The 27,472-nt window shown below is 42.7% G+C and overlaps 1 protein-coding gene across 6 annotated transcripts; it reads left to right on the top strand.

Moving 5' to 3' along the window:
- Positions 1–1,206: 1,206 nt before the first annotated feature.
- Positions 1,207–27,422, top strand: KLHL8 (kelch like family member 8). 6 transcript variants are annotated; one of them, XM_030450679.1, is made up of 11 exons: positions 1,556–1,635; positions 12,192–12,309; positions 12,517–12,797; positions 15,106–15,654; positions 17,635–17,821; positions 18,456–18,599; positions 19,787–19,898; positions 22,775–23,093; positions 23,689–23,848; positions 25,321–25,522; positions 25,946–27,422. In XM_030450679.1, the coding sequence occupies exons 3-11, from the start codon at positions 12,594–12,596 to the stop codon at positions 26,067–26,069; spliced, it is 2,001 nt and encodes a 666-aa protein (XP_030306539.1). In that variant the 5' UTR covers positions 1,556–1,635; positions 12,192–12,309; positions 12,517–12,593; the 3' UTR covers positions 26,070–27,422. The 6 variants fall into 6 exon arrangements, with proteins under 6 accessions (XP_030306538.1, XP_030306541.1, XP_030306539.1 ...); XM_030450682.1 differs by having other exon boundaries at positions 22,775–22,943; XM_030450680.1 differs by lacking the exon at positions 1,556–1,635 and adding an exon at positions 1,646–1,811.
- Positions 27,423–27,472: the final 50 nt, after the last annotated feature.

The following is a 27,472-nucleotide window of genomic DNA, read 5'->3' on the forward strand; positions in this document are numbered from 1 at the left end:
TGGTCTTGGCCCCATCCCTCGTGTGTGCTGTAGGCATGCCATGCCTGGCCCTGTACCTGGTACATGGTGTGGCTCCCTGGTTTGACCAGGGACCTGCATTGCCTCTGCAGCCTGGCCTGGTGGTTGGCTGACCTTTTCAGTGTTGTGGCAACTGCTCTGCTGTCCTTGCTTGGGAGCAGTGGGGCGGCAGCCCTTGTCCCCTCCTCCTGTCAAGAATGCCTGCTCTGCTGCTTCCTTGTCCCTGGAAGGCGCAGAGCAGGGTTGGGAAGGTAAAGCACAGGATCAGAGCTGTTGCTGCTGCAGCACCTTCTCCAGTCAGTGAGTCAGCAATGAACACAAGTGGAATGTAGTGCCATGGAATGACTTAGGTTGGAAGGGACCTTAAAGATCATGCAGTTCCATCCCCCTTGCATGGGCAGGGACAGCTGGACAACCTGGGCCAGGGTCTCACCACCCTCACAGGAAAGAATTTCTTCCTTATGTCTACCCTAAATCTCCCCTCTGAGTTTTGAACCACTGCCCCTTGTCCTCTCACTACACACCCATGTCAAAAGCTCTGGCCCAGCTTTCTTGTAGCCCCTTCAGATATTGGAAGGTTGCTCTGAGGTCACCTGGGAGCCTCCTCCAGGCTGAACAACCCCATCTCCCTCAGCCTGGCTTCACAGGGGAGGTGCTCCAGCCCTCTGAGCATTTTTGTGGCTCTCCTCTGGACATGGTCCAGGAGCTCCATGGCCTTCCTGTGCTGGGGACTCCAGGACTGGACACAGTACTCCAGGTGGGCTCTCACAAGAGCAGAGCAGAGGAGGAGAATCCCCTCCCTCGACCACTGTCTCTGCTTCTTTTGATGCAGCCCAGGACCCGGTTGGCTTTCTTGGCTGCAGGTGCACATTGGTGGCTCATGTGCTTCTGCTCCACCCCCCCACCCCCAAGTCCTTGTCCTCAGGAGTGCCCCCAGTCCTTTCTCCTCCCAACCCGTACTGATGCATGGGAATGTCCTGACAGACAAGGTGCAGAACCTTGCACTCGGCCTTGTTGATCTTTATGCAGTTTGCACAACCCCACCTCTCCAGCCTGTCCAGGTCCCTCTGGATGGCATCCCTCCCCTCCAGCCTGGTGACTTCACCATACACTTTGGTGTCATCAGCAAACTTGCTGAGGGTGCACTCCTCAGCACTCCGTGCCACTGACAAAGATGTTAAGCAGCACCGGTCCCAGCAGTGAACTTTGAGGAGCACCACTCGTCACACATCGCCATTTGGACGTTGAGCCATTGCTCACAAACACCCAGCATGGTTCCTCTAAAAAGTAAGAGAAGTGAAAAATGCTTCATCAGCTCAGGAAGGGACCAAACCCTTCCTTCTCCTAACGGGAGTCGGGATGGGGGAGGAAGCGAGGCCTGCTGGATTTTCGCAACGCCACAGGCCCGAGCTGAAAGGAGCAGGAAAGCCCAGAGCCTGGAGCAGGTCTCCCCGCGACGCTCGTCTCGCCCCGCCGGGCCCAGCACTCAGCGGAACGCAGCCCAACCACCGCCCTCCCGGGCTGGGCGCATGCGCCCCGGCCCCCGCCCTGCCTCCCGCGGGCGCACCTCCCCCTCTCTCGGCCCTCAGCCGGGAGCGGCTCTCCGCGGCGGCGCAGGTGAGCGGGGTTAGCAGCGGGAGGGAACTGGGTCTCTCGTCCCAGCCGGCCTGCGCCGGCCCCCTTTCTCTCCTCTCCGCACCAGGAGGGCTGCGCCCCACTCCGGGACTCTTCCCCCGTCGCCCCTCGCTGCCTGTCCGCCTGACCGCCCGCCCGCAGGGCTCGGCGCCGCCATGGTGGGCTGCCCCTGTCTTTATGTAACTCGCTCCCCTCAGGTGCGGCGGGAATCGGTGCTGCTCGGTTTGGCGCGGGCGGCCGGGATGGTGTTTTTTTCCCTCGTCCTTGCAGCTTTCCTATCCCAGACCTCCGCCTGCCCACTCCCAGCCGGAGGTGGGCGGCCCGGACCCCCCTCCTGTGGGGCTCTTTTGGCCGTGGAGCAGGACAGGGTCTCGGGCCTGCCCCCCTTGCCGATGGAAACGGTTATCGCCGCTCCAGAGAGCCCAACTGAGCGTGGGCTTCTTGTAAATTAACCTAGAATGGGTGCAAATCGCCTAGGGCTGCAGTTCGCCCCTTGCAAGACCACGCGAAGGTGCCTGGGCCAGCCTCTCCTCAGCACAGGGGGCTTTGGGAGGCACCTGTGGAGTCCTGCACTCTCAGAGCTCTTCTGTTGACACAGGATTCCAGGACAGAGACAAAACCACACAAATAAACTGAGCTGGGAGTTGTCACGCTTCAAGGTGCTGCATATGATTACTACTGTGGAGTCCACAGCCCAAAAAATAAGTATCCCGGTCAGCTTACTATTGACATCTTGAAATGGGTAACAACACCACTTGGTTTGGGGTTAAAGAAAAGTATTTCTGGTGTTAAAAAACAGCAAGACATTCCCTGTTGATACTGGGCAGAGCCTTAGGAGTTCCTAGCCTCTCTGCCTGTCTTGAATGAGAATTTCAGATGCCATAACTCCACAAGCAATATTGCCTGCTTGAGTTTCCTTCCTGCTTTGAGAGGTTCCACCTTCCCCTCTCCACTCAAGCCCCTTGCTTACTGGCTGCTGGGAAGCACCATTTAATCAAGCTCTGACCCTAAGGAGTGTGGAGGCAGTTAGTTCTGAAAATAGAGCCTCCTAGTTCATAGAGCTGTGCTTCTTCCTTTGCCTGTGTTATCTGCAGCAGTAAAAGCTGTAAAAGTCTGCTGGTTTTCTGTGCCTGTTGCAAAGGCCTCTGGCAGTATACTGGAGAAACAGTTTGCACCAGTGTGACTACAGAGAGATATTTTATAGCAGGTAAAATAGCTCAGCAAATGTTAACAAGCTAAAACAACAGCAGGTGTGCACGGATGACTGTGATTGCTTGTAATGGAGGTTAAGCTGCAAAAGGTTATGTCACCGTTGTGAAGAAATTTGGCCTGAGGTTTTTCAGTTCGCTTGGGCTGATTCTTCTATTAGAATTTCTGTGTGAGTTCTTGTGCTATGTAAGAAGTGTGTCAGCTTCGCAACACACCAAGATTGTTCCTGTGCAGCATGTTATTAGCCATGTACTTATGACCTGGTTTCTTTATAAATTCTTACTGAGACGTCAATAGCTACGACATTCAGTTTCTTAGTCAGCCATTTCTGTGTGATAGCAGTTTTAATCAGTGTGGTCACAAAAGAGCACAATAATTGTGTAATTAGTGCCAGTAATCTTAGGGAAGGCAGCATAGCACCATGCTAGCCAGCATCTTAGTTCTTCCTTACCAGGCTTCACCAAGTGGATTTTGTAATAATAATTTCCTGCATTGATTGTTACAGCCTATTGAGTTATTTTATCTCCTATAATCTCTGCCCCCTCCTGATGTCCAGCAGATTTTGAAGGAGATTTACAGCTCTTGGTCAAAAGGAAGTGATACTGCTTTATGGTTTGAACTGTTTGACTTATGAGTGTAGCAGTAGAGTGGAGTGTAGTGGAGTAGAGGCTCCAGAAAAGAGAATGGTTGTCAGCTAAGGCAGAAAGCTCTGAGAGAATGAGCTTGGTGGGTGTATGGGAAATGGTGTTTGTCTATAGCTTTGGGATGCTTTATTGGGTACCATACCTTGACTTACATGTCCAGGTTAAAGGGCAGCTGGCAAATGACGTAGAAATTATTTTGCTCTCCCTACTTCCACATAGGGCTGCACTAAACACGTGTTGTGGACAGTCTTTAAATTACTGTTACTTTTAATCAAGTCCTAGAAATACAAAGTACCAGTTAAAATTTTTATATCTTTCAGATTATGCTCCCAAGATTTCACTGTTTTGCAGTGGGTTTTTTTGTTTGTTTTTTACTTTTTGGATACACCCAAGGCTACCTTGCATAAATACATCACTTCCTAAGGACACCTGTAGCTGCAAAGCAGAGTCCTCCTTCACTGTTCTGGGGCCTCTGATGGGTTTTAGTGGTCATTCTGGAGCAAGAGGAAATCAAGCATAAGTGCATCATGCAGATGAGGTTGTTTATTTGGTTTTGATTCTTCAAAATTATCAACCTGTCATCCCATAATCGTAGAATTGTTAACCATCAGAGGAAATTCCAATGCTCTTTGTTCATAGAATCATAGAATTGGCTGGGTTGGAAGGGACCTCAGAGTTCATCAAGTCCAACCCTTGATCCACTACTGCTGCAGTTACTAGACCATGGCACTGAGTGCCATATCGAGTCGCTTTTTAAATGTCTCCAGACACGGAGAATCCACTACTTCCCTGGGCAGCCCATTCCAATGCTTGATCACCCTCTTGGTAAAGAAATTCTTTCTGATGTCCAACCTAAACCTCCCCCAGCACAACTTAAGACCGTGCCCTCATGTCTTGCTGAGAGTTGCCTGGGAAAAGAGACCAACCCCCCCTTGGCTCCAACCTCCTTTCAGGTAGTTGTAGAGAGTGATGAGGTCTCCCCTGAGCCTCCTCTTCTCCAGGCTGAACAGCCCCAGCTCCCTCAGCCTCTCCTCATAGGATCTGTGTTCGAGTCCCTTCACCAGCTTGGTTGCCCTCCTTTGGGCCTGCTCCAGGACCTCAATATCCTTCCTAAACTGTGGGGCCCAGAACTGGACACAGTATTCGAGGTGTGGCCTCACCAGCACTGAGTACAGGAGCAGAATCACTTCCTTGGACCTGCTGGCCACGCTGTTCCTGATACAGGCCAGGATGCCATTGGCCTTCTTGGCTACCTGGGCACACTGCTGGCTCATGTTCAGCTTCCTGTCAATCCAGGCTCCCAGGTCCCTCTCTGTCTGGCTGCTCTCCAACCACTCTGTCCCCAGCCTGGAGCTCCCCATGGGTTGTTGTGGCCAACGTGCAGGACCCGGCACTTGGCCTTGTTGAACCTCATCCTGTTGGAATCAGCCCAGCTCTCCAGTCTGTCCAGGTCCCTCTGCAGAGCCCTCCTAAAACCCAGAAGATGGTGTTTCTGGTGTTTGATCAAAACTGAGATTAAACCTCAGTAGAATTTTGTTGAGCATATTCATATATTGGATCAAAGGAAAAAGAGAAACAGCCTTCTGAAAGTGGGACTAAGGGATTGCCAGGCAGAATTATTTCCAAAATACGATTTTATCTGAACGTGATAAACAAAACACTTTTTCTGTTGCCTTTTTCCAAGTAGTTCTCATTCACTGTGTGTATGTTTACAGCACTGATGGGGCCTTGGTTATAGAAGCAGATGAAAGATGGTGCCACTTGTACCCACTTCACTGTTTTCTGAACTACCTGAGTGACAAGTAAGAAAAAAAAATGAAACACATGATCTTTTCTACAAAGAACTTTTGAAGTACTGAAATGATCTATAAATATTATATTCGTGTTGTCTGTTTAGTGGATTTCTACAAAAGGAAGCCTTGTGGCTTTAAAGGAGGACAAAGGGAGAGCAACTGATGTCAACTACCTGGACGTGTGCAAAGCAATGACACTGTCCTGCCCAACATCCTGATCTCTAAATTAAAAAGGTAGGGATTCAATGGATTGATCAGTCGATGGATAAGGAATTAGCTGGCTGGTCACACTTAAAGGGCAGTGGCTAACAGCTTGATGTCCAAATTGAGACCAGTGAAAAGGGGAGTTACTCAAGGGTCATTATGGAGACTGGTGCTGTTCAACATCTTTGTTGGAGACATGGACAGTAGAATTGAGTGCACCCTCAGTGATGTTTGCTGATACTACCAAACTGGGGTGTGGTTGACAGGCTGAAGGGAAGGGATGCCATCCAGAGGGACCTTGACAGGTTTGAGAGGTGGGCCCGTACCAACTTCATGAAGTTCAACAAGGCCAAGTGCAGGGCCCCACATTAGGGTTAGGGCAGTCCCTAGACAAGTGCAGGCAGGGCAGTGAATGGATTCAGAGCAGCCTTGAGGAGAAGGACTTGGATCTGTTTATAAATGCAAAACTCAACATGAGCCAGCAATGTGAGCTTGCAGCCCAGAAAGCCAACTGTATCAAAAGAAGCATGGCCAGTGGGTCAATGGAGGTGATGCTTTTCCTCCAGTCTCATGAGACCCCACCTGGAGTTGTGTGTACAGTTCTGGAGCCCCAACACAGGAAGGACATGGAGGTCCTGGAACATGTCCAGGGGAGAGCCACAAATATGATAAAAGAGCTGAAGTAGCTCTCCTATGAGGACGGTCTGGGAGAGTTGGGGTTGTTCAGTCTGGAGAAAAGGAAGCTCCAGGGAGGCATGGTAGCTTTCCAGTACCTGGAGGGGGGCTACAGGAAAGCTGGGGAGGGACTATTTATAAGGGTGTGTAGTGATAGGACAAGGGTTAATGACATTAAACTGGAAGAGGAGAGATTTAGATTAGACATGAGGAAGAAATTCTTCACTGGTGCAAAGACACTGGCCCAGGTTGCCCAAGGAAGTTGGGGCTGCCCTCTCCCTAGCAGTGTTGAAGGCCTTGAGCAATGTGTTCTAGTGTGAGTATTTAGAGGGGATTTAGAACTAGATGATCTTAAGGTCCCTTCCAACCCAAACCATTCTGTGATGATGATTCTATAAAGAAGCTAAACCACCTAATGCATGGTTTCTGATTTTTTTTGCTGTTCATTAACTTTCTGAGGAAAATTACAGTGGGCTTAGGCTTGTAACAGTGTATAACTTGAATTTTCCCATGTTTTCCAACCTTGTCTGATTTGACTTAATTAGCATAGGCATTTGTACAGTTTTGCATGGGTTTCCCTAACTCCTTTGACAGAACTGGTGCAGAAGGGGATAGCACTGAGGTTTTTTCTGCACTGCTTTTGCATATCACTTTTTTCCTCATGTTCCTCATTGGTGATGCAGATGGAACCAGACTGAATATGGTAAAGCTGCTTGGTACAGTCCCTGCCAAAGCTGCTGCTTGGCTGCAGTTTGCTGGGCAGCTGCCTCCTGCTCTTTCCACTCTATTCCCTCTTGTCTTTTACTAAGCTCTGCCAGCTGCCTTCCTTGCAAACGTTCAGGTTTTGTTAGGATAACATAGGACAGCAGCTAGACTTTCTGTTAGCTAAAATAAACTGGAGAAGATACTGTCAATGCATATCCTTATCTGGTCTTGTGGTCAGCAGCACCGATGACACCACCATGTAATTACCTGCACAGAATTGTCAGGCTCTGTATTAGACAAGTTAGTTTTACACAGGCACATGTGCAGACTTGTACATACTTATAGGCATTCAGCCTGTACTCAAGTCACCTGCAGAACATCACAGCTCAAAGGGCTACACACTTTGCATTTACAGAAGGCAAATTTCTGGTCTCCTTCAGTGAACAGGCCCTTTTGTTTTCATAGTGAGGTTAACTGCTGTCCTCCACACAGATGATGTAATTTATGTTCATCTTGTAGATGGGTAACAGGATTGTTAGGAAAACTTCACCTGACCTGTGTCTTGATGTCTTCTGAACTGCTTTTCTTCAAATTCAGTACCACTGCTCAGAATAACTATTGGATTCATGGGTATCATAACGCCTCTCATCTGGACTCTGTGTTGCTGTAGTGGTAGTGGGAGTCCTGGTTTTGGTTGTGTTTGGTATCACTGAAAAGTCTTCCTCCCTTGTGTCAGTGGAAGGTGATCCTCTCTTTCTGGGGCACTGTCTGGCATGGTACCCGAGTGGGGGAGGAGACCATATGCTCCTACATCTAGTTTGGCTTCTCAGCCAGGATTCTTGGGCTTTAATTTCGTGCCAGGAAAAGTGTTCATTCTTGTCTTGCCACTAATGTCTTCCACTTCTTTTTGCTTCAAAGTCATTTTAGGTATTTTATAACTTATAGTAAATATCCTATGTGACTTGAGGAATTGTACACTTAATTCAGTTTCAGATTTAGTTAGAATGGCTGAATCAGAATCACAGAATAATTTGGGTTGGAGGGAACCTCTAAAACTTACCTAGCCCAGCCCCCCTGCAATAAGCAGGGACACTGTCAACTAGATCAGGTTGCTCAGAGCCTCCTCAAGCCTCACTTTGAATATCTCCAGGGATGAGGCCTCAACCACCTCCTGGGCAACCTCTGCCATTGTTTCACTGTCTTCATGGTAAAGATCTTTTTCCTAACATCCAATCTAAATCTGTTCTTCTCTAATTCAAAAAACATTGCCCCGCATCCCATCGTTTCAGGCCCTTGCACACAGCCCCTTCAGATACTGTAAGGTCACTATTTAGTCTCCTGAAGCCTTCTCCTGAACAACCCCATCTCCCTCAGCCTATCTTGACTTAATCACTTTACTAAAATCACTTGACTTTAGAATTTTACTGCTATCTGCATTGCAGCAAAACCAAGATGTTGTGCTTGTGTGCTGACCTCCCATTCCTTCTTGCTTTTTCTAAGTTTGATGGTGAGGAATAACTAGGAGGGGATCTTTAGTCCCTCACCTGAGGACTAGCACTGAGGTCCAAATTCCCAACTCTGCTCCCAGCTCTACTCTGGGAACAGCAGACATCATCAGTATTTCTAAATTTTCTAAGTATTTAACTTGAATAAGAAAATTGCTGAGCTGCTCTCAGCAAGCAGTTACAAGCTATAAATATGTAGTTTTTTCAGTCATACATTTACTCTTTCATTGAAAGTGTCAAGCAGTTGTCTGCAAGAACAGATGTTAGGAATGAGGCACTTCTTTAGTTTCCTTAGTCACTTTCTTTGATGGTCACTTAGATGCTTACTGTAGTAAAAAATACTAGACTGTACGAAGGCTGGAAGACTTAATTGCTAAGATGAAAAGGAAGCTCATGTTACTGAGGTTTTGAACGGCCATGACAGTATTTTGTTCTAGAGAGGAAAGTTTTGTGTCTTTGTGTAAGTCTGCAGGACTAAACTAACCAGTACTAACCAGTCTGCAGTACTAAACTAACCTCAAGCAGTTGGATCTTACTGTTGCATTACTGTTGATTTAGGGAGCAGATCTGTAAATCGCTCTTCTCACTCAATTTATATATCCTTGGTACATAATTAACAAAGCATCATGCACACTAAGCATTAATCCTTCTAGTTGATTAATCCTTCTAGTTAGTGGTCCTTAAACTAGTGAACTTCTTTATAATTAAAGATGTTACATACAGCTTCAGATTCTTGTTCTTCTCATATGCTATCCCTTTAAGATTGTGCAGTGACGAAAATATCTACCATTCCACTTTGAGCTGGAAGGAGGAGTAGGTTTGGGGTTGAAATATCCTGACCTTCAGGACTTCTGCGTGACCTTCAGCTTTCCAGAGTTGATTCAAGTACTACTAAAACTCATTTCTGAGTTTTCTCAGAAAAACCCTTCTGTTTAAAATCTGACAGCAGTAAAGGTCTAGAACTAAACATTCAGATCAGTGCAAACCAGTATTTTCTGCAAATGAAACATCTGCTCTCTCCTTCTGGGTAATGATAGTTTGTATCCCACACTTCAGTAAAATAATCTTAATACTGTGGTTTTATGTCAGTAATATTTGTTCTCTTTGTATTTACCTGGAGTAATGCACTATTTTGATAGAGACAAGCTCTTTATAGCAGTTAAGTATGGTAGGCTCTTGCTCTTGACTTCTCTTAAATCCAACTGTGAAAATCCCTTCATATTTCATTCAAATAGGCAATATAATTTCTCAAGCCAGATCCAATTAACAGCCAACTGGATACAATACAGTGACCTGGACCTCCTTCAAAGTTAGCTTTATCAGCTACAGCCGATACTTTCCACAGGAGGTGATGATTTGCTGAAAACCTATAATTCAGACAAATAGAGGGTTTGTGGATAGGTATCTAAAAAGATTTATATGATTGAGAAGCATCATAGAAAGATGCTCTTTTATTGGGGAAAGAAGAAAGATCTTATTTAAGATATTATCTGTCACAGAGTCTCATCAAAATGGAACAGAAGTGTGTTAGACTTTCTATCTGAATATTTCCTAATGTTACAGCAAACATTTTACTTTCTAACACATTGCAGAAACTTTTTTTTACCTGAGGAGCAGTAACTGACTTGCTCACATGTTCCCGTACACTTATTTGTTGTTGCCATACATACATGTTCCCTTGTACATGTGACTGTTCTATGTATGGCTGTGTACTTGAGCAATGGCCTTAGTCTCCTCTCGTGTGATTTCTGGTTTGTTCCTTGCAAGTGTGTACATATCCAAATATCCACTCAACATCTCTTCTTACAAATGAGACCTCAGCATCTCTAAGACCTTCATGTGATATAAACATCAGATACAGATTAGTGGGGTTTTTGGGTTTTACTTTTGGGTTACTGATCACTTTATTTAAAACAGTATTTAATAATACTTAATTTTTAAAAATCTTAAAAATTATACTTATCTTGAAAAAGATAACTTATTTATCTCAAGACTCATGGGTTTTCTATTGCTGTTTACAGTGGCTTACCCAGAACAGGTAAAACATTCACCATCAACCTCTCCTATAGTGAGGTACAGAATTGTTTTGGAAATTACACGTGCAGTTGCAGTTAAAGCATGACAACAGATGTAGCATATGTCCACATGGAAAAACCTTATGACTCTGGAGCTGTGAACTGTTGTCTAGTGGTCAGTGGCAGTTCTGTCTGAAAGCAGTGGTTCTGCTTGGCTGTGAAACTACTGCTAGGTATGAGTGGCTTGGGAGCAGTGAAGTGAGAGTATCAGTTAAGGACTAAAATAAGAAAGAGTTCCCTATAAGTGCAGGCTGAAGATGTATCTTACCTCTGAATGAATAATGATGCTTTTCAAGACCCTAGTACAGCAGTTCAGCCTCTCTTTTTCCTCTTGCTTATATGTTCACTTCTGTCACTTCATAGCTTCATGTCAATGGTAATTGCAGCTTCACTGAAGGACATGTTAAAGCAAGCAAAGGTGGTGAGTACCAGGAGTGGAGGATTAATTTGAGCTTATAAGTCAAGAATCAAAATAGCAAGATTTTTCCTTGTAATGAACTACAAAAAAAAAAAAAAAACCAAAACAAACAAACAAACAAACAAACAAAAAAAAAAACCAAAAAAAACCCCCAAAAAACCCCAAAATTTGTCAAATAAATTGTCAAATAATAGAAGTTTTCAGCAGAAAATGGTAGTCCTTGCTACATGCTATATATCATGTGATCTGTAATACCTTCAAGCTAGTTTGTAGGTTTGGAACAAGTAAGAGCTTTCTCTTAGATATTGTTTAAAGGAAGAATACTGACCTTGTTTATAGCACCATTAGTGAATAATCTGAGGACATCTGACAGCAGCCCTGTGCTGACTACTGCAGATATTAGCACCATCACCTCAAGTCACTCCTGCTCTTTCTCTGGGTACCAATGCATGAGGATGTGTAAATTTAGTAAGAGGCATGGACACTTTAAAAATATTCCAGGAGAAAATCAGTTCTGCTTCCAGACACAAGACTTACAGTTTTATTGTAGAAGATTTTTTTTGCTACTTCCGTACTCCCTCCAGCACTAGAGCCCATGAGCAGAAGTCACTAAACTGCAGTAATCGTAGAAAGGGACCTTAAAGATGATCAAGATTTAACCCCTGCATGGGCAGGGGTTGCAACCCAGCCCAGGTTGCACAAGGCCTCATCCAAATCATCAATTCTTAGCATACAATGAACCCTGAATGCATAATAAATTAGACAGAAAACTTGAAAACAGGCTTTGTAAACCTTTAAAACAGGCTACTGAACTGGAAAATTTTTTCTCTACTGCTTAACCTTTTTTTCCCCAAATCAAGAAGGTGAGCCTTTCAGCTCTTAGAAACCTATGATGTCAGTACAGCTAAGATTCCTTTTGGCCAAGCTGTATATATCTTAGACACCTTAAATATCTTCAGCTAAGCTGGGTAAACAGTCTCAAAGAAAAGCAAGCAAGAGCAAACTTTTTCATAACACTTATTGTCATGCTTTAAATATCAATGTGTTGGACTAGTAAGGTTGCTAAAAGGAAATTTTCATTCCAAGATTTTTTCTGTAAGTGTAAATTCTTGTTCTCTAGTTCTGTAACAACTTTTTATATTTTGCCTACATTTGCATGAGTACACAAAACACTTAAGGATTGCTTCAGCTTTTCAAGAGACCTGGGAAAGCTGAGTAATGAGTGTATGTAAAACACCCATGAGGGGGTGGGACCAAAGAAGCACAGCTGTCTGTGGACCATGTCTTTTCTGTTTCTTTGTCATCCACAGCAATGAGAGGAGGAATGTTGGAAGACACATCCTTTTTCATGTCTTTTTTCAAGAAGTGTGGGCAAGAAGTTCATGAACAGTGGCTTTTCCTAAAGGAACTTGAATAGGATTCTTGACTGTGAGTCTCTTTTTTTTCCCTTTCTACACCTTCCCCAATTAAGATTACAGGTAGTATTTATAATGTAGTCAAAGTGTTAGATACTAGCAGTATATAATGTTGCATCTGCTTTCTTGTGTGGTGTGGGTTTTTGGGTTTTTTTGTTTTGTTTTGTTTGTTTGTTTGTGTTTAAACAGGAAGATAAGCAGAATTTTAACTGCATTTTAGGACTTCACTCCTGATGGGCAAGATTGTGTCGTGGCAGAAGTTTTTGAATATTCATACAGTGAAAGAAGAAACAGCCAATGGCTTCAGAATCAATGGTTCCAGAGCAGGCAAAACAACATCTGATAAAGGGAAAAAGGCGGCAGCAGCAGCAGCCTCGGTCTGCCACCAGCAACGGTGAAGATGACAGCTTTGTATTTGAAGCAAATGAGGCTTGGAAGGATTTTCATTGCTCCCTTCTTCACTTCTTTGAAGCTGGAGAACTCTGTGATGTTACACTGAAGGTGATACTGTCACATATCCATTATATTTAGCAGTCTGAAGATAGAGCTCCGAATGGAGTGCATTGGAGGTGGCTGTGGTTTTGGGAAGTGGCAGGGAAGCCATAGGATACCTGTGGCTTCTGAGACATCTCTAGATATTCAGATATCTAGATGCAGCAGCAAATGGCTTCTCACAGTTGAGTATTAATTGCTTGTAGGACAATGAACATAAATACTGATGCTGCTCCAGACAGCTTGGGAGCCATGAAACTGAACTTTTGCGAGAGCTCATTATCAGGTCTTTATGTATGTCATTTTAAAAGCCATTTTTGGGAAGAAGGTTAATGTCAGACCTCTTAACAACCATTCTCTTCTCTTTTCTTGACCTAATCCTCGCCTCTTCAACTCCCCCTTGCAAAAAGGCAGAGAGTTTAAAATATATCCTTCTGCTAGGGAAACTTGGTTTGTGAAGAACACCTTACTGTGGGTGCAGTTTAACCTTCCCTAAGTTATCCTTGTATTAATGTTCATTTCTATTCTTTGTATGGAGCCAGTTTGGTAATTTAAAACTATATTAGATTGAATGACTTAGCTTCGAGTCCTCAGGTGGAAAATATAATCTATGAAGATAGAGCAACCTATGTGCATCTTGCTGTAAGGCTTTCTAAATCAGTGATTTTCAACTAACTGGTAATTGTATCTTGAACTAGTATTTTCTGGAGGGTTTGATTTTTCTTTCTGTAGCGCTCCGGTATTTTTTTCTTCCTGCTTTTGAGCATGATTTCTGATAGTGTGCAATTTTGGCATTGCTGTTGTCAAAAATATTATTAATTTAACTGCTGGCTCGCAAAATATGATTGTGTATCTGTGATAGCCAGTAACTGGAGGGGAGTTCTGATTTCAAAATACCAAGGGTATTCCGGATATTTAAAACTAAGCAGATCTGGGTAAAATTGAGAAGCTACTAATTCAAATGAGAGATTTAATCAGAGTGGGATCATGACTAGAACAAAAATAGCTGAAGGTGAGGACAGACTAGGAGCTTTCTCTGATGTTGCAGATCATCTGGTAGCATCTTTTTGCATCAGTACTATAATAACTATACTATATACTATAATTAACTCTGCTCTAGACTTAGAATCTGGAATTTCAGCTACTGTACTGTTAACATCATGAATACCTCCCTGTTAGAAGGCAGAGAGTGGCAGATGCATGCCATGGGCCTTTCTCCTGTTGGTTTGATGTTCTGGTAGATCTAGGAATGATATCCTCTGAAGGGATCTAGCACTGAATTATCCATTTTTTCCCTTCTTTATCTGTGTACTCTGTCATGGGTGTTTGCTTTCTGTACTCAATTTATTGGTCAGCAGGCAGGTTACAGTTGTGTTGATAATGCACTCTTTTTAAAAGGGTAGGGCAGTAATCGAAATTATTCTTTATAATTTAATTTCCTTTTTTTCAAAAAATGAAAACTGTTCACTGTGACACCTTCATCTGAAAATGAATATGTCATTTGAGTCTGTCAAGGAAACTGGTTCTTAACTTGGCCATACTTTTATGTTGGCATAGACTGCAGAATGCCAAAGGCTGTAAGAAAGCATTCTTGTAACAAAAATAAGCAGTGTATTGTTCGTTTACTTTCAATATTTATATTCTTTTAAAAATGTAATAGATTTAGAGAATTTTGTAAGTGAAAAGATTATTTTGTCCTTTCTGAGCAGACTTTTGAAAAATACCTCATCTTTATGGGGAATACGATATTTCTTATGGCTAAACAATTTCTAAAAATCTTGGAAGTGATGGGTAACTTTTAATAATCCCTGTTACATAAACTTGCTTCTATAAACAGCTTTATCAGCTCCTCTGCATTAGCAAAAGTTTAGAGTTTTAAATTGTGTAGTCTAAAAACGTCACATTACAGTTTTTATCCCTCTTAAAGTTTTTGAATATACATTAAAAAGTGTCTTGCAATCTCCTACTATTTCCAAGATGCATCTAGAAGGTTCCTAAGGATGTTTCATTTGAAATAACAGGACACAGCTGTTAAAAGAAAAGCAAGTTGTATGCACCAGTGCTCTTACTTCCTTGTGTTATGGTCTTGTCCTACTCTGGCAGACAAGTTAACAACTCATATCTGCTCGGGATACACTGATCTAATATCAGAAGTACAGGGCAAGTGGAGTTAATTTGTTTGAGCAAAATGTAGTATCTCGATGCATATCAAGTTCAGAGTTCTTATTTCAGCATAACTGTTCATATTCTGGTAGCTGAAACTGACATTCCATTCAAAGATTGGAGGAGTTTGTATTCTTTTTTTTTTTTTTTCCAGGTTGGTTCAAAGCTTATCTCATGCCACAAACTGGTGCTAGCTTGTGTTATACCCTACTTCAGAGCCATGTTTCTTTCAGAAATGGCTGAAGCCAAGCAGACATTGATTGAGATCAGGGACTTCGATGGTGATGCAATGGAGGACCTAGTGAAGTTTGCCTACTCCTCTCGGCTTACTCTGACAGTGGATAATGTCCAGCCCCTCTTGTATGCTGCTTGCATTCTTCAGGTGGAGCTGGTAGCAAAGGCATGCTGTGAATACATGAAACTGCACTTCCATCCCTCCAACTGCCTGGCAGTCAGGGCATTTGCAGAAAGTCACAACCGCATTGACTTGATGGACATGGCTGACCAGTATGCTTGTGAACATTTCACAGAAGTGGTGGAGTGTGAAGACTTTGTGAGTGTGTCACCACAGCACCTCCATAAACTCCTCTCCTCTAGTGACTTGAATATTGAGAATGAAAAGCAGGTTTACAACGCTGCCATCAAGTGGCTGCTGGCCAATCCACAGCATCACGCTTTGTGGCTGGATGAAATACTCGCACAGGTAGGGCAGATGGTACCAGGTGCCTGTATAATCAACTGTTTGTACGTAGATGGGGCTCAAGATAAAAAACGTTTTCAGTAGTTGGTGCCTCATCTAGTATTCTCAATTGTGAGTTGACAGGGGGAGCAGGTTAGATGTCTTGAAAATCAGGAAGAAGTTGTATTCTCCAGATTCTGTAAACAAGAGATTTATTCGTGGCTGAGTGGTGGGGAGCCAATAAAAAGGTGCATCTGTGTTAGAACAAAAATGATGTAGATTTAGATATATTGGAAAACAAAACCATCACTTCACTTGGTTTGATACTACTGCTGCCTGAAACACTCACTGCACTTGCTGGTAAATATTTGTATTTAAGAAAAGAAAGCAAAGCCATTGAGGTTTTTTGCGAGACTAAGAAAGTAAAGCTGTAACAGAGATGTGTTACGTGTAGAACATTCCCTATATTTAATTAACAAAAGACCAAGATGTGTTAGCTCAACTAGCAGGCTAGGAAACATATGCTAGACCCTTTAATGCTCACTAGAAAAACACAGCTGGTTAGCTGTAGGATCCGAAAGGAGTTTGCAGTTCAATTGTCTAAACTTGATGTAAGTCCATTGCTTCTAAAAGAAATACATATAGGTATCAAGAGGTCACTCAGCTGAACTCATTTAAACACCCATCACACCTCCTCCTGCTTCACTTATTCAAGCTCCATATGTGCTGGTTATGGGATTTTAAAGCATAGTATTTGATACAGGTATGGATAACCTGTGCTGGGGAAGAGCATGCCAGGCACTGCAGAATGTCCTGTGCATCTTAGCAGGTAGGATCAACTGTGCTGTTTCAGTTGTCACTGAACTCCAACTTGATTATTTTGCATTTCTCAGAATTGCTAATACTTGAGTCATGTGAGTAATGAGAGGTCCACTGCCTTGCAGCTGTCATTGTCTTCATGCATAATTTTTTCACATTTTCTGGTAAAAGATCACAACTGCTTATTAGGCATCTTCCAAAAGTTTCACCTAGACTAACACGAGGTTTTTGATACAAACATGAAATATCTTTTGAGATTTAAAAAAAAAAAAAAAAAGGACAGATTTAAAATGCCCAGTTGTGTTAGCAGTTCAGTTCCACAGTTTTGTTCTGTTTATGAAAACCAGAGTTCAGAATGAAGCAGTGAAAAAGTATTCTTCCTGTAAAACATGGCTTATCTGCCAGAGGATATGGAGCCATCAGTTGATCTGGACATTTGGCTAGCTGAAAACATGACTGGGCTTCTTGGCAGTTATTATCTACATCACACTCAGCCTTATGGGTTTTGTTATTATGAGGTTCTGAATTCACCAGCCTTGACTTTTTACTATACCACTAACCTCATGAGTCTGTTAGCAGGGCTGTGGAAGAAATGGGACTGAAACCTTCTCAACTGTCACACTAGGCAAGGTGTTAATGCATTAGCAACACCTCCGTAATGGACACCTAGTTTGTACTGATTGTTTCCTTTTTGACTTGTCACCCCAAAGTTCAACCATTCTAAGAATGGCCCTCTGACTCCAGCATTGCAGTTGAATTGGTTAGGATTACTAGACATAAATGAAATGTCTAACATTTTCAGTAGTGTTCTGAAGTTTCACCACCATCAGGATATTTCTTCCTGCCCTTGGCAGGCTATCCTGACATGGGCTTTCCTGACAAAGTCACAGCTGCTGTATCACACTGGGCAGGTGCAGGTCCAGGTCCAGTCCAGGCAGCAGCACTTCACTGCTCAGCCCCAGCCAGTTCTCCACTGCTGCTTAAATGCAGATGTCTGTAGTGAATATTTGTCACTGAAAGGAACTGTTCATATTGCTGTTATTCTGGAAAAAAATCCCCAGACAACTATGAATGGTGCTGTTTTTAGTGAAGAGCAGCTCAGGAGCTCTCATGGGTTCTTTGTGTGTCACTGTGGATGGTGGGACTCAGCCCAGCAGTTACTCCAACTGTCTTCATCTCTGTCAGGTACGGCTGCCTCTCTTGCCCATTTGTTTCCTTATGGGTGTTGTGGCAAAGGAAGAGATTGTCAAGCAGAATCTAAAATGTAGGGATTTGCTGGATGAAGCAAGAAACTACCACCTTCACCTGAGCAGCAGGGCAGTGCCAGACTTTGAGTACTCCATTCGCACAACACCAAGGAAGCAGACTGCTGGTAATTAAATGTGTGTCTGATTATCCTAGGGAGTGGTGTGGAGAAAACATGACCCAACTGTGTAAATGGCTTCTAATGCAGAGTTGGGAAAGCCACTGTGTATCCCTCTGGTAGTTAGTTAATGCTGTGCTGCATTTTCCTAGAGGAACTTTAGCAGTAATTTTCTTTCTTTAAAGCATTATTTATTTATCCAAATTCTCTCTCTGTATATTAAAGGTATAACTGTTAAGTATGTTATGTGCAAGCAGTGTGCTCAAAGCTACACCAAAGAAAATGGACACCCTTTGGTGCAAAAGTTTAGGCTAACTTTTAAACTCTTTGGCTAACCTACATCAGAAAGTGAGTGATGGATATTAGACAACAGATTTTCACGTTGTTATATTTAATCTCCCTAAGCATAACCATTAAAAGTATATTTAAAATATGCATTGCTTTTGCAAGAGCATAGATAGCTAATTGCCATAGGAGTTTGTCAAGCAAAGGCCAAAATCCAGCATCCAGTTAGGCAGGGTGATGACTGTGCCCCTTGAAGAGAAATAAACATTTGGACTGTGTAATTTTCAGCTCACTCTGCTGTACAATTTTATCCCCCACCTTCCTGCTGGTTTCTGGAAACCTGTTCTGTCATCTTCAGGTGTGCTGTTCTGTGTTGGTGGTAGAGGTGGATCTGGTGACCCATTCCGCAGCATTGAATGTTACTCTGTCAGTCAGAACAACTGGTTCTTTGGCCCTGAGATGAACAGCAGGAGAAGGCATGTGGGTGTGATTTCTGTGGGAGGTCAGTAATCCTATTCAAACAACTTTATTAAATAGGCACTTGTTTTCCTCCCTTTGCTGGAATTGGTACTTTCTAAAGAAATCTGCCTGGCAATGGTTTTAATTGTTAGATACTCTTCAATTGAGTAAAGTTTCTTCCCCATGAAGGGTTTTTTGATTCTGAAACAATCTAGTATACTTACAGAGAAGACATTTCTGCAAACTGAGAGTTGGTGGTGTTTAGCCTGGATAAGAGACCTTAGTGTGGTCTCTCAGGACTTAAATGGGGCTTATAAGAAAGATGGAGACAAACTACTTAGCAGGGTCTGTTGTAGTAGGACAAGAGGTAATGGTTTTAAACTAATGGAGAGAGATAGGTACAGATAAGGAGGAATCTTTTCACGAGTGTGGCAAAACACTGGAACAGGTTTCTCAGAGAGGTAGATGATCCATCCCTGGAAACATTCATGGTCAGGTTGGACAGGGCTGTGAGCAAATTCATCTAGTTGAAGATGTCCATGCTCACTGCAGGGGAAGCTGGAACAAATGACCTTTAAGGCTTCCTTTCAACCCAAACTATTCTATAAATTGTATATAGCCTCATGTCTTAATAGGTGATTTAATTAATTTTTTTCATCCATTTATAATTTTTAATTCTTACATAGCAGTTACCCAGAATTTGCTAGTACTCAGAGTAGCTACCTTCATAACTAAATCTATACAGGCACATCACTAAGACTACAACTCTCCCAAGAGCAACCTACCTTTATAATTTTTGCATCTCCCCATCTTAAGAAACGAGGCCCATACAGTCAAGAGCAGCTTAGCATCTGTAATGCAGCTTTTCCTTGTACATGGTAGCCCTTGTGTTGCTGCAGTAGAATAGAGATCTTTTCTTCCCTATGGAAAATTTGGAGAGATTGATACAAATGTCCCAACCTGATCTGACCTGCAGTACTCAAGTTATGGGAAGAATTTTTTTTTCTACATCTCTCAAGCTTTATAGAGAAGTCCATGTTAGAACAGATCTCTAGTTCAGTATAGAGTATAAAAATATAAAGTCCATACTTATCAAAGTCTAACATTGAAAAAAATTGAAAACTTTTAGTCTTTGAGCTCTTTGTCTCTACAGAGGCAGAGATACTGCAGAAATGAAAACTGAAATGTTGCCAAGGAGTCTTGGTATTGAAAGATGTATATGTGTTTCAGGTAAAGTCTATGCAGTTGGTGGGCATGATGGAAATGAACACTTAGGAAGCATGGAAGTATTTGATCCTCTCACAAACAAGTGGATGATGAAGGCATCAATGAACACAAAGAGGTACGAGTCCCTTCATCTGAAAGTCCAAGTCTGTGATATATCATTTCTTGCTGATGCTGAAAAACGTCATGTCTGACCTGCCATTATTTTGGTTTTCAAACTCTGCTATTTTTAGAAGTATTTTTTTCTCCTATTTTTTTTGGCATTTTGCTATCGAACACAAATATGCATCAGGTACCAGCAGACATCACATCTGTGCACAAACACAAAGTTGTGTGTAACACACACCTGGTATTTCAATGCAAACCTGCATAATTCCTCTCTCTAGGGAGAGGCTCTGGCTGGCAACTTTGGTTATGTTTATGCTTTGGCTTCCTGTTCTCACTTTATAATGCCTGGGTTTGGGTTTTTTTTTTTTCTTGGGTTGGGGGGGAAGGTAGCTTCTGTAGCTGAGAGCTTTTCTACTCTAGCTGTGCTTATATTCTGGTATCTAGGGCCTTTCTGTTATGCCTGATAAAGAACTTGAAACTGCTTCTGTGTGGCTTTTGTGGAGGTTTCTTTGTGGTTTTGTGAGGTTTTTTTGTGTTTTTTATGAGTGAGCAAGATAAAGAATGAGCATAAAAGCATAAATGAGAATAAACAGCCAGCAGAATATGCACAGTGAAATGCTTCATTCCCAGAAAACCAACAGCAGCCAATGTTTTTTCCGTAACAGGCTGGAAGCATTAAACCACTGGAAGTCAGCCTGAGGATTTTTCTTGCCTTTTGACATTTAATATTCTTTAAGGAGCTGCTGGACTCACATATTTGAAATCTTTTGTTTCTGCTGTCATTTAAATCGACCACCTTAAGTCTACATTGTTTTGTTACTTGTTGTTTCTAAAAGCATCATGAACAAGAAGCAGTAAAATCTTGAGTATGTCTAAGTCTTAAAGCTATTTGTAGCTATGACCTAATCAAAGTAGAAGGTCCAAACTTCTACAAGTTGCTTCTTGCTCCTCTTTCTCCCTCCTGTCATCATCTTCTCAGCAAACATCTGCCCCAGATGTCTGTGACATTTCTCAGTAAATGAAAGGGCTGTTGTTCTTTGGCTATGATACTCCACTCCTCCCATTGATGGAGGTGCTGTCAGGACACTTGGCTGAGAAAAAACTGCAATTTAAGATAAGCCTGAGATATTGACACAAAGTTTGCTCTGTAGAAAGACTGCCTCCCTTGCTCCTGCCCAGGCATGGGCAGATGTGCCTTCTGTTTAATGAGACAAGAATGTCCTCAGTGAATTGGTGCTATCACCTGCCTTGTTAGTTAAAGGGAGAACTTAATGCTTACACTCTAGACAATACTTCTGATTTTGTAGTAGTGACTGTAGGTCTCATATTGGTAGGTTCAGTAGCAAAAAATATCTGACAAATATTTTAACACAGGCTTGATAGAAAGTAATAGAATGGAAAAAAAATTGCAATTTAGCACAGGTTTGCCTTTTAATATAGAATCTTAGAGTTGAGTTGGTTAGGAAAAACCTTTCAGAGGATAAATCTAAATGTTAACCTAGCACTGCTAAGTCCATGACTAAGCCATGTCCTTAAGCACCACATCTGCACAGCTTTTAAGTACCTCCAGGAGTGGTGAACTGACCACATCCCTGGACAACCTGTCACCCTTTCAGTGAGAAGTTTTTCCTAATATCCCATCTAAACCTCCTGTTACGGGTTTAGACAGTAACTAGATAAAATGCTCTTTCCCACTACCCTCCCTGGGGGAAGATGAAGGCATGAGTAAGGGAGAGAGACTAAGGTTGGAAGAAAAAACCTGGGATAAGTTTAACAAAATACTAATAGTGAGAGTGAGTTACAAATATGTATAAAATATGTAAATATGGAACTCACCCTGCTCAGCTGGTAATTACTTCCCAGCTAGGAAAGTCCCACACTGGACTTGGCAGCACATGAGGTTTCCCCAAGTCTGGGGTCCCAATGAGAGTCCTCAACACCTCAGAACAACCAGACTGGTCCTGCTTGGGATAACAGAAGGCAACCTGGCTTGATGAGTGGTGTTCTTCTCCAAAGAGGAAATGAGCAGCCACAGGAGGAGCAAATAGGCCCCAACCCAGCTAGCACACCAGCCAGAGAAGCCCCCACAAAGGGCTCTCTTGGGATCTATTTGATACTAAGCACCATGGGCAGGAACACTGTGATTGATCCATTTGGGTCTCCTGACCCATCCTCTCCTTCCATGGGCTGCTCCACATTCTCACTGCCACAGCAACAGCCTGGCACCTGCTGGTGGGGCCCAGGAAGGGTTTTTCTGTCCTGGCCCTCCCAAACCAGGACACCACCCCTAGCTATACAACCCATAATGGTATATTTCCAAACTGTAGCAGCAGCTGCACCAACAAAGTAAAAAGCAGCAGGTCTTGGTTCTCCAGTATATTCAATAAGATAGGAGGTGTAAAATTCAGTACTGAGGCAGAGAAATCAAATAAGACAACATTATATGTCCAAGCATGTAAGAAGACTTCAGCCTTAAGTGACATTCAGTCAAAATAGTATTCCATCCCCCCCGTTTTGTTTGTTTGTTTGTTTGTTTTTGAAACAGGAGCTTTGTCTTTCTGCAGTCTAGAAATATTCCAGTTGCATCAGTCCTACTCATGGATCAAACATGGGAAAGCTGAGGCAAAGTTAAGATAAAACTCTAGAGCCCTTCTAATGGAAGGCTGCAAGCACACAAAAGACTTTCAGGATAAAGCAGCAAGACTGACACAGGCGTGCAGAGGGCCACAGTTGCTGGCTTTCAGTATTGTAAATATTTTTCATTTTCATGACTTTTTTTTCCCATTGTTGGAAACAGGTGCCAGCCAGGTACCATATCACTTGTTCTTTCCCATTCCTTTTCCTTAAGGCTGTGCACTGAGATGTCAATGCTGTGGTTTTCTTTAGGAGAGGAATTGCTCTTGCCTCCCTTGGTGGCCCCATTTATGCAATAGGAGGTCTGGATGACAACACTTGCTTCAGTGATGTGGAAAGATATGACATTGACTCTGATCGATGGAGTGCAGTTGCCCCCATGAACACTCCCAGGGGAGGAGTTGGCTCTGTAGCCCTTGTGGTAAGTGCCAGTTTCCTCTCAAGGTGGGGCCATCTGAGGAACAAACCTGCTTTTCCATCTGCTTTTGCAAGGCAGAACAAGATTTTTAACAGTGCAGTTGGTGAGGCTGAGCATCCCTGGTCATCAAAATCCTATGGAACTGTGCAAAAGGTGAGAAATTTCTTGATTGTGAGGGAGAGGGAGCCCTGGCCCAGGCTGCCCAGAGAGGTTGTGGAGTCTCCTTCTCTGGAGACTTTCCAAACCCACCTGGATGTGTTCCTGTGTGATCCAGCTTTGGCAGGGGCTTGGACTTGATGATCTCCAGAGGTCCCTTCCAACCCCTGATGTTCTGTGATTCTGTGATACTGAGGATAATATTTGTATCAATTAGAACTGCACTCAACAGTATTTGAGGTATTGGGTACAAGTACCAGGACCCTTCTAACACCACCAGGCTGATGCTTCATGTCTTATTCAGAAGACTCTGGTTTGTCAAGCTTCCTGTGTTGAAAGGTTCTGAATGCATCTGCACTTTTATCCCCCTGTTGCCATATATACTTTTCAAAATATCTGCAACACTACCTAACTTTTTCACTTCTTTAATTGGAAGACAGTGTTTACAAGCTGTTAGATAATTAAGTCTGGTTTGGGAATCATTAAATATTTAGGACTGTATATTTTTTCCTCTAATTTTAACATTGCTTATGAAAAGCTTAGTAATGTATATATGTTACTAATAATCTTTCTCTCTGCAACTGTTTTCCAGAGCCATGTTTATGCTGTGGGTGGCAATGATGGTGTAGCATCTCTTTCCAGTGTGGAGAAATACGATCCCCATCTGGATAAGTGGATAGAAGTGAAAGAGATGGGTCAGCGAAGAGCTGGCAATGGGGTCAGTGAGCTCCATGGCTGCTTGTACGTTGTTGGTGAGTAGGCATGTGGCTTTTTGTATTGCTGTTTCTGCCAAATGGTGGCATTTGGAATACCAACTAGGGAACAGATAGACCTGACTTGCACTTTTGTGTTCTTGGGCAGCAAGACCAACCAGGACATGCTTAAACAAAGGCATATTAGTGGTGAAATAGTGTTGCTGACCCACATGTCAGGAAGCCTTTACTGTTCAGGACAAAAGGTCTATATTGAAAAACCTCTAGACACTCACAAACCTTGAGATTTCTTTTAGGAAAGTTATTTTTAAGTTTACACACTTCTAAAGCACTCTACTTATATTCTGAACATAGACAAGAGTAGCTTTTTCACATGGTGGTTACACTTACTCCACAGCCTGTTGTCCTAGGCCTGTCTTTTTCTGCTCTACCTTGGACTTACCTGCTTTCTGAGGGAGGAGGTTGCCAGGTAGGTCAGCTGTAGTGGTAGCTGCAGAGCTCTGCCTTGTGGTTTAATTCCAGCCAACAACCAAGCACCACACAGCTGCTCACTCACTCCCTCCTTTTCCAGTGTGATGGGAAGGAAAATCAGAAAAGAAAAAGTGAAACTCATGGGTTAACATAACAACTCTTTAATAGAACAAAAGATGATAATAATAGAATATACAAAACAAGTGACAGCACAAATGCTTCCCACCCACTGACTGATGCCCAGCCAGTTCCTGAGCAAGGATCCCCCTCAGCTGACACCCCTACCCAGGTTTTATATACTGACCATGACATCCTATGTTATGGAGTATCTTCTGGTCAGCTGTCCTGGCCATGCTTCCTCTCAGCATTTTGTACACCTCCTCACCTGGCAGAGCACGGCAAGCCAAAATGTCCTTGATTTAGCATAAGCATTACTTAGCAAAACTAAAATTTCAGTGTTATCTTTTGATACTAACTCCAAAACACAGCAGTATACAAGCTGTTAGGAAGACAATTTACTCTGGCCAAAACCAGGACACTGGTATATTATCATAAGTGATTAAAACCTTTCAAGTAAAATGTCCCTCTTGACAGCTGCCCCAGGAAGGGGAATGCATCACTGAAGTTTACTTGAGAACTTTTTTTCCTAATAAAGTATTCAGCAATGCTGTAATTTGAAAACAGCACTAGAAAATGTTTACCTTAAGCCAGAATAAGATTAGGACCATTCTTTTACTGGTCTTGGCTTTTTTTCTATTCCAGATGGGAAACTCCTTCATTATAATTAGGTGTAAGATCAATTGAAGGAGAAAATAAAAGAAATAGCTCTCCTTGAAACTTGAATAGAAGAAACTTTCACTCTTGGTGATGCTTCTACAGTGACAGAAGGGAGAGCTGTTAGATGGATTTGTAGGAGCTTCTAAAATCCACCTGAAGAAACAGAGCAGAACAGTAACCCACTGAATGCTGCAAATAGCTTTAAAATGCCAGTCTGGATATCACTACTGGCTCAAAAGTGATAATGTGATGATTCTTTGCAGGTGGCTTTGATGATAACTCTCCACTGAGCTCGGTGGAGCGGTTTGACCCCCGCAGTAACAAATGGGAATATGTAGCAGAGCTTACAACCCCGAGGGGAGGCGTTGGCATAGCAACACTGATGGGGAAAATTTTTGCAGTTGGAGGTCACAACGGCAATGCCTACCTGAACACAGTGGAAGCATTTGATCCCATAGTGAATAGGTAATTTCCTTTTTTTTTTAAAATTGGGTGTAATAAGACAATGAAATCTGCCCTCTGAAAACACAATGGAATTATTGTGCTGCATATGAGTCTGTTGTTTCCTGGTAATAATTAATAACCATGACCAGCAATGCAGGAGCATTATTTATACCACTAAGTTGTTCTTGCAAACATTTAAGCACCTCCTCTTCATCCAGTGCCCTCTTCTTCCCTTCATTCAATAATAATCTACAGTCTTCCGGTTATTTCTGATTTGGCACTAAATTTACCAGAGAAATAATAAGAATAAACTATCGGGGTGCGTTTTTGTGCTGAGGAAGCAGCTAGGCTTTGTCATTGCATTTCACACACAGAAAATCGTACTTTCAAGTTGTTTGGGACAGCAATTTACTCTTTTTTTTTTATTTCTGCCATCTTCTGTAGGTGGGAACTGGTCGGCTCTGTGTCACACTGCAGGGCAGGGGCAGGTGTGGCTGTGTGCTCTTGCCTCAGCAGCCAGATAAGGGACGTGGGCCAGGGATCCAGCAACGTTGTTGACTGCATGTGATCTCTGCTGCCTCCTCCAGATTCCCAAGGAAAGACAGAACACAGTGTTTTGTATGGTATGTAAGAAATAAAACATACATTTTCTTTGTGAAAATGTTACCTTCTGCAACTGTAAAACTTTTGGTGGCTTTCTATCAATAGAGGTACAAAAAAAGCCTGTGAAATCATAGAATAAATGTGTGACTCACAGGAGAAAGCCTGCCAAGAGCTGCAATCATCCTGGTTTTGAGAAGCTGTAATCTTAGAATCATTTGAGGCAGCTGTTACAGGGATTCATCATTGAACTGTGAACCAGGCAGGTGGTGAGGAGAGAGACCAGCAATTACTCTTGATAACTCTTACCCAGCAACCCTGCTACAGTTTTCTGGAGGACTCGAGTGCCGTTTAATATAACTTATTTTCAGTAATGTCTTCTTAAACATTTGGTAACTGTACAAAAGCTGTGTAGCACAAAGCATCTCAAGTTTTAGAATGAAATCCCTGTTACACACCAAGATAACAGGAGCAGAGAACTTCACTGCCCACCACCCAAGCAGTTGCTGGCAGCAGTGAAAATTGTAGGTATGCAGTCTGACTGTCTTTCAAAGTACTTTCTCACACTAATACACTTGCTAGAAAGCTGAAAAGATCATTGACCTGAGTTTAGCCTCTAGAACACTGGAATTCTCAAGTCTTCAATAAAATTTGTTACAGCTACCCCTCTTCACAAGGAAAGTTTCTGTTGAGAGGTCATTTCTGAAACAACTAGTGTAATTTGTCCTAGAAAACACAGGCTTTAGTGGTGTCTGAATCCCCATTTTTATACAAAATAGAAACACGATAGAAGTTAGTGTATTCTGTAAAGAGCTTTAAATGCAGCTCTAGCAGATGACATCTCCAAATTCAGAACATAGCAGCAACTCTTTGTAATTCTAGAAGTACTGTCTCTTTAAGATAGTTAAGCCAGGAAGATCTGGCCTCAAAACAGGTAAGAGTACTAAAAGTATACATTAACCAAAGAGAATGAGCAAAACAAAGAATTGGAAATAAGCCAGTATGTACATCGAAAATTGAAGTAGGAATTTGATGGTGCTGTGTACAAAAGCACCTTTTTAGGAACTCTGAATTCCAAGTAAAATCCAGCTGGAAAGACTGCAGATTTTCCAGGTGACCAGGGAGAGCAGCAAACTTCTCTGCATTCAGTACCAGGGAAGAGGCAGGACAGTACAAGCTTGTGGCACAGCTGTGTTATGCTGTTAAGTTACTGTCATTTAGCTTCTCTGTTTCAGATGGCTTGCACTTTGGTAGCACCCAGGGACAAAGTGAATGGTACTGTAAATAATGAAACATTGCAATAAAACATTTTTATTTAAAAGCACTTTGTCTATAGTATGACTGGAGCATGCTGTTGTGAGGAAACATTAC

The sequence above is a fragment of the Calypte anna genome, chromosome 4B (genome assembly GCF_003957555.1).
Source record: "Calypte anna isolate BGI_N300 chromosome 4B, bCalAnn1_v1.p, whole genome shotgun sequence".
NCBI lineage: Eukaryota > Metazoa > Chordata > Aves > Apodiformes > Trochilidae > Calypte > Calypte anna.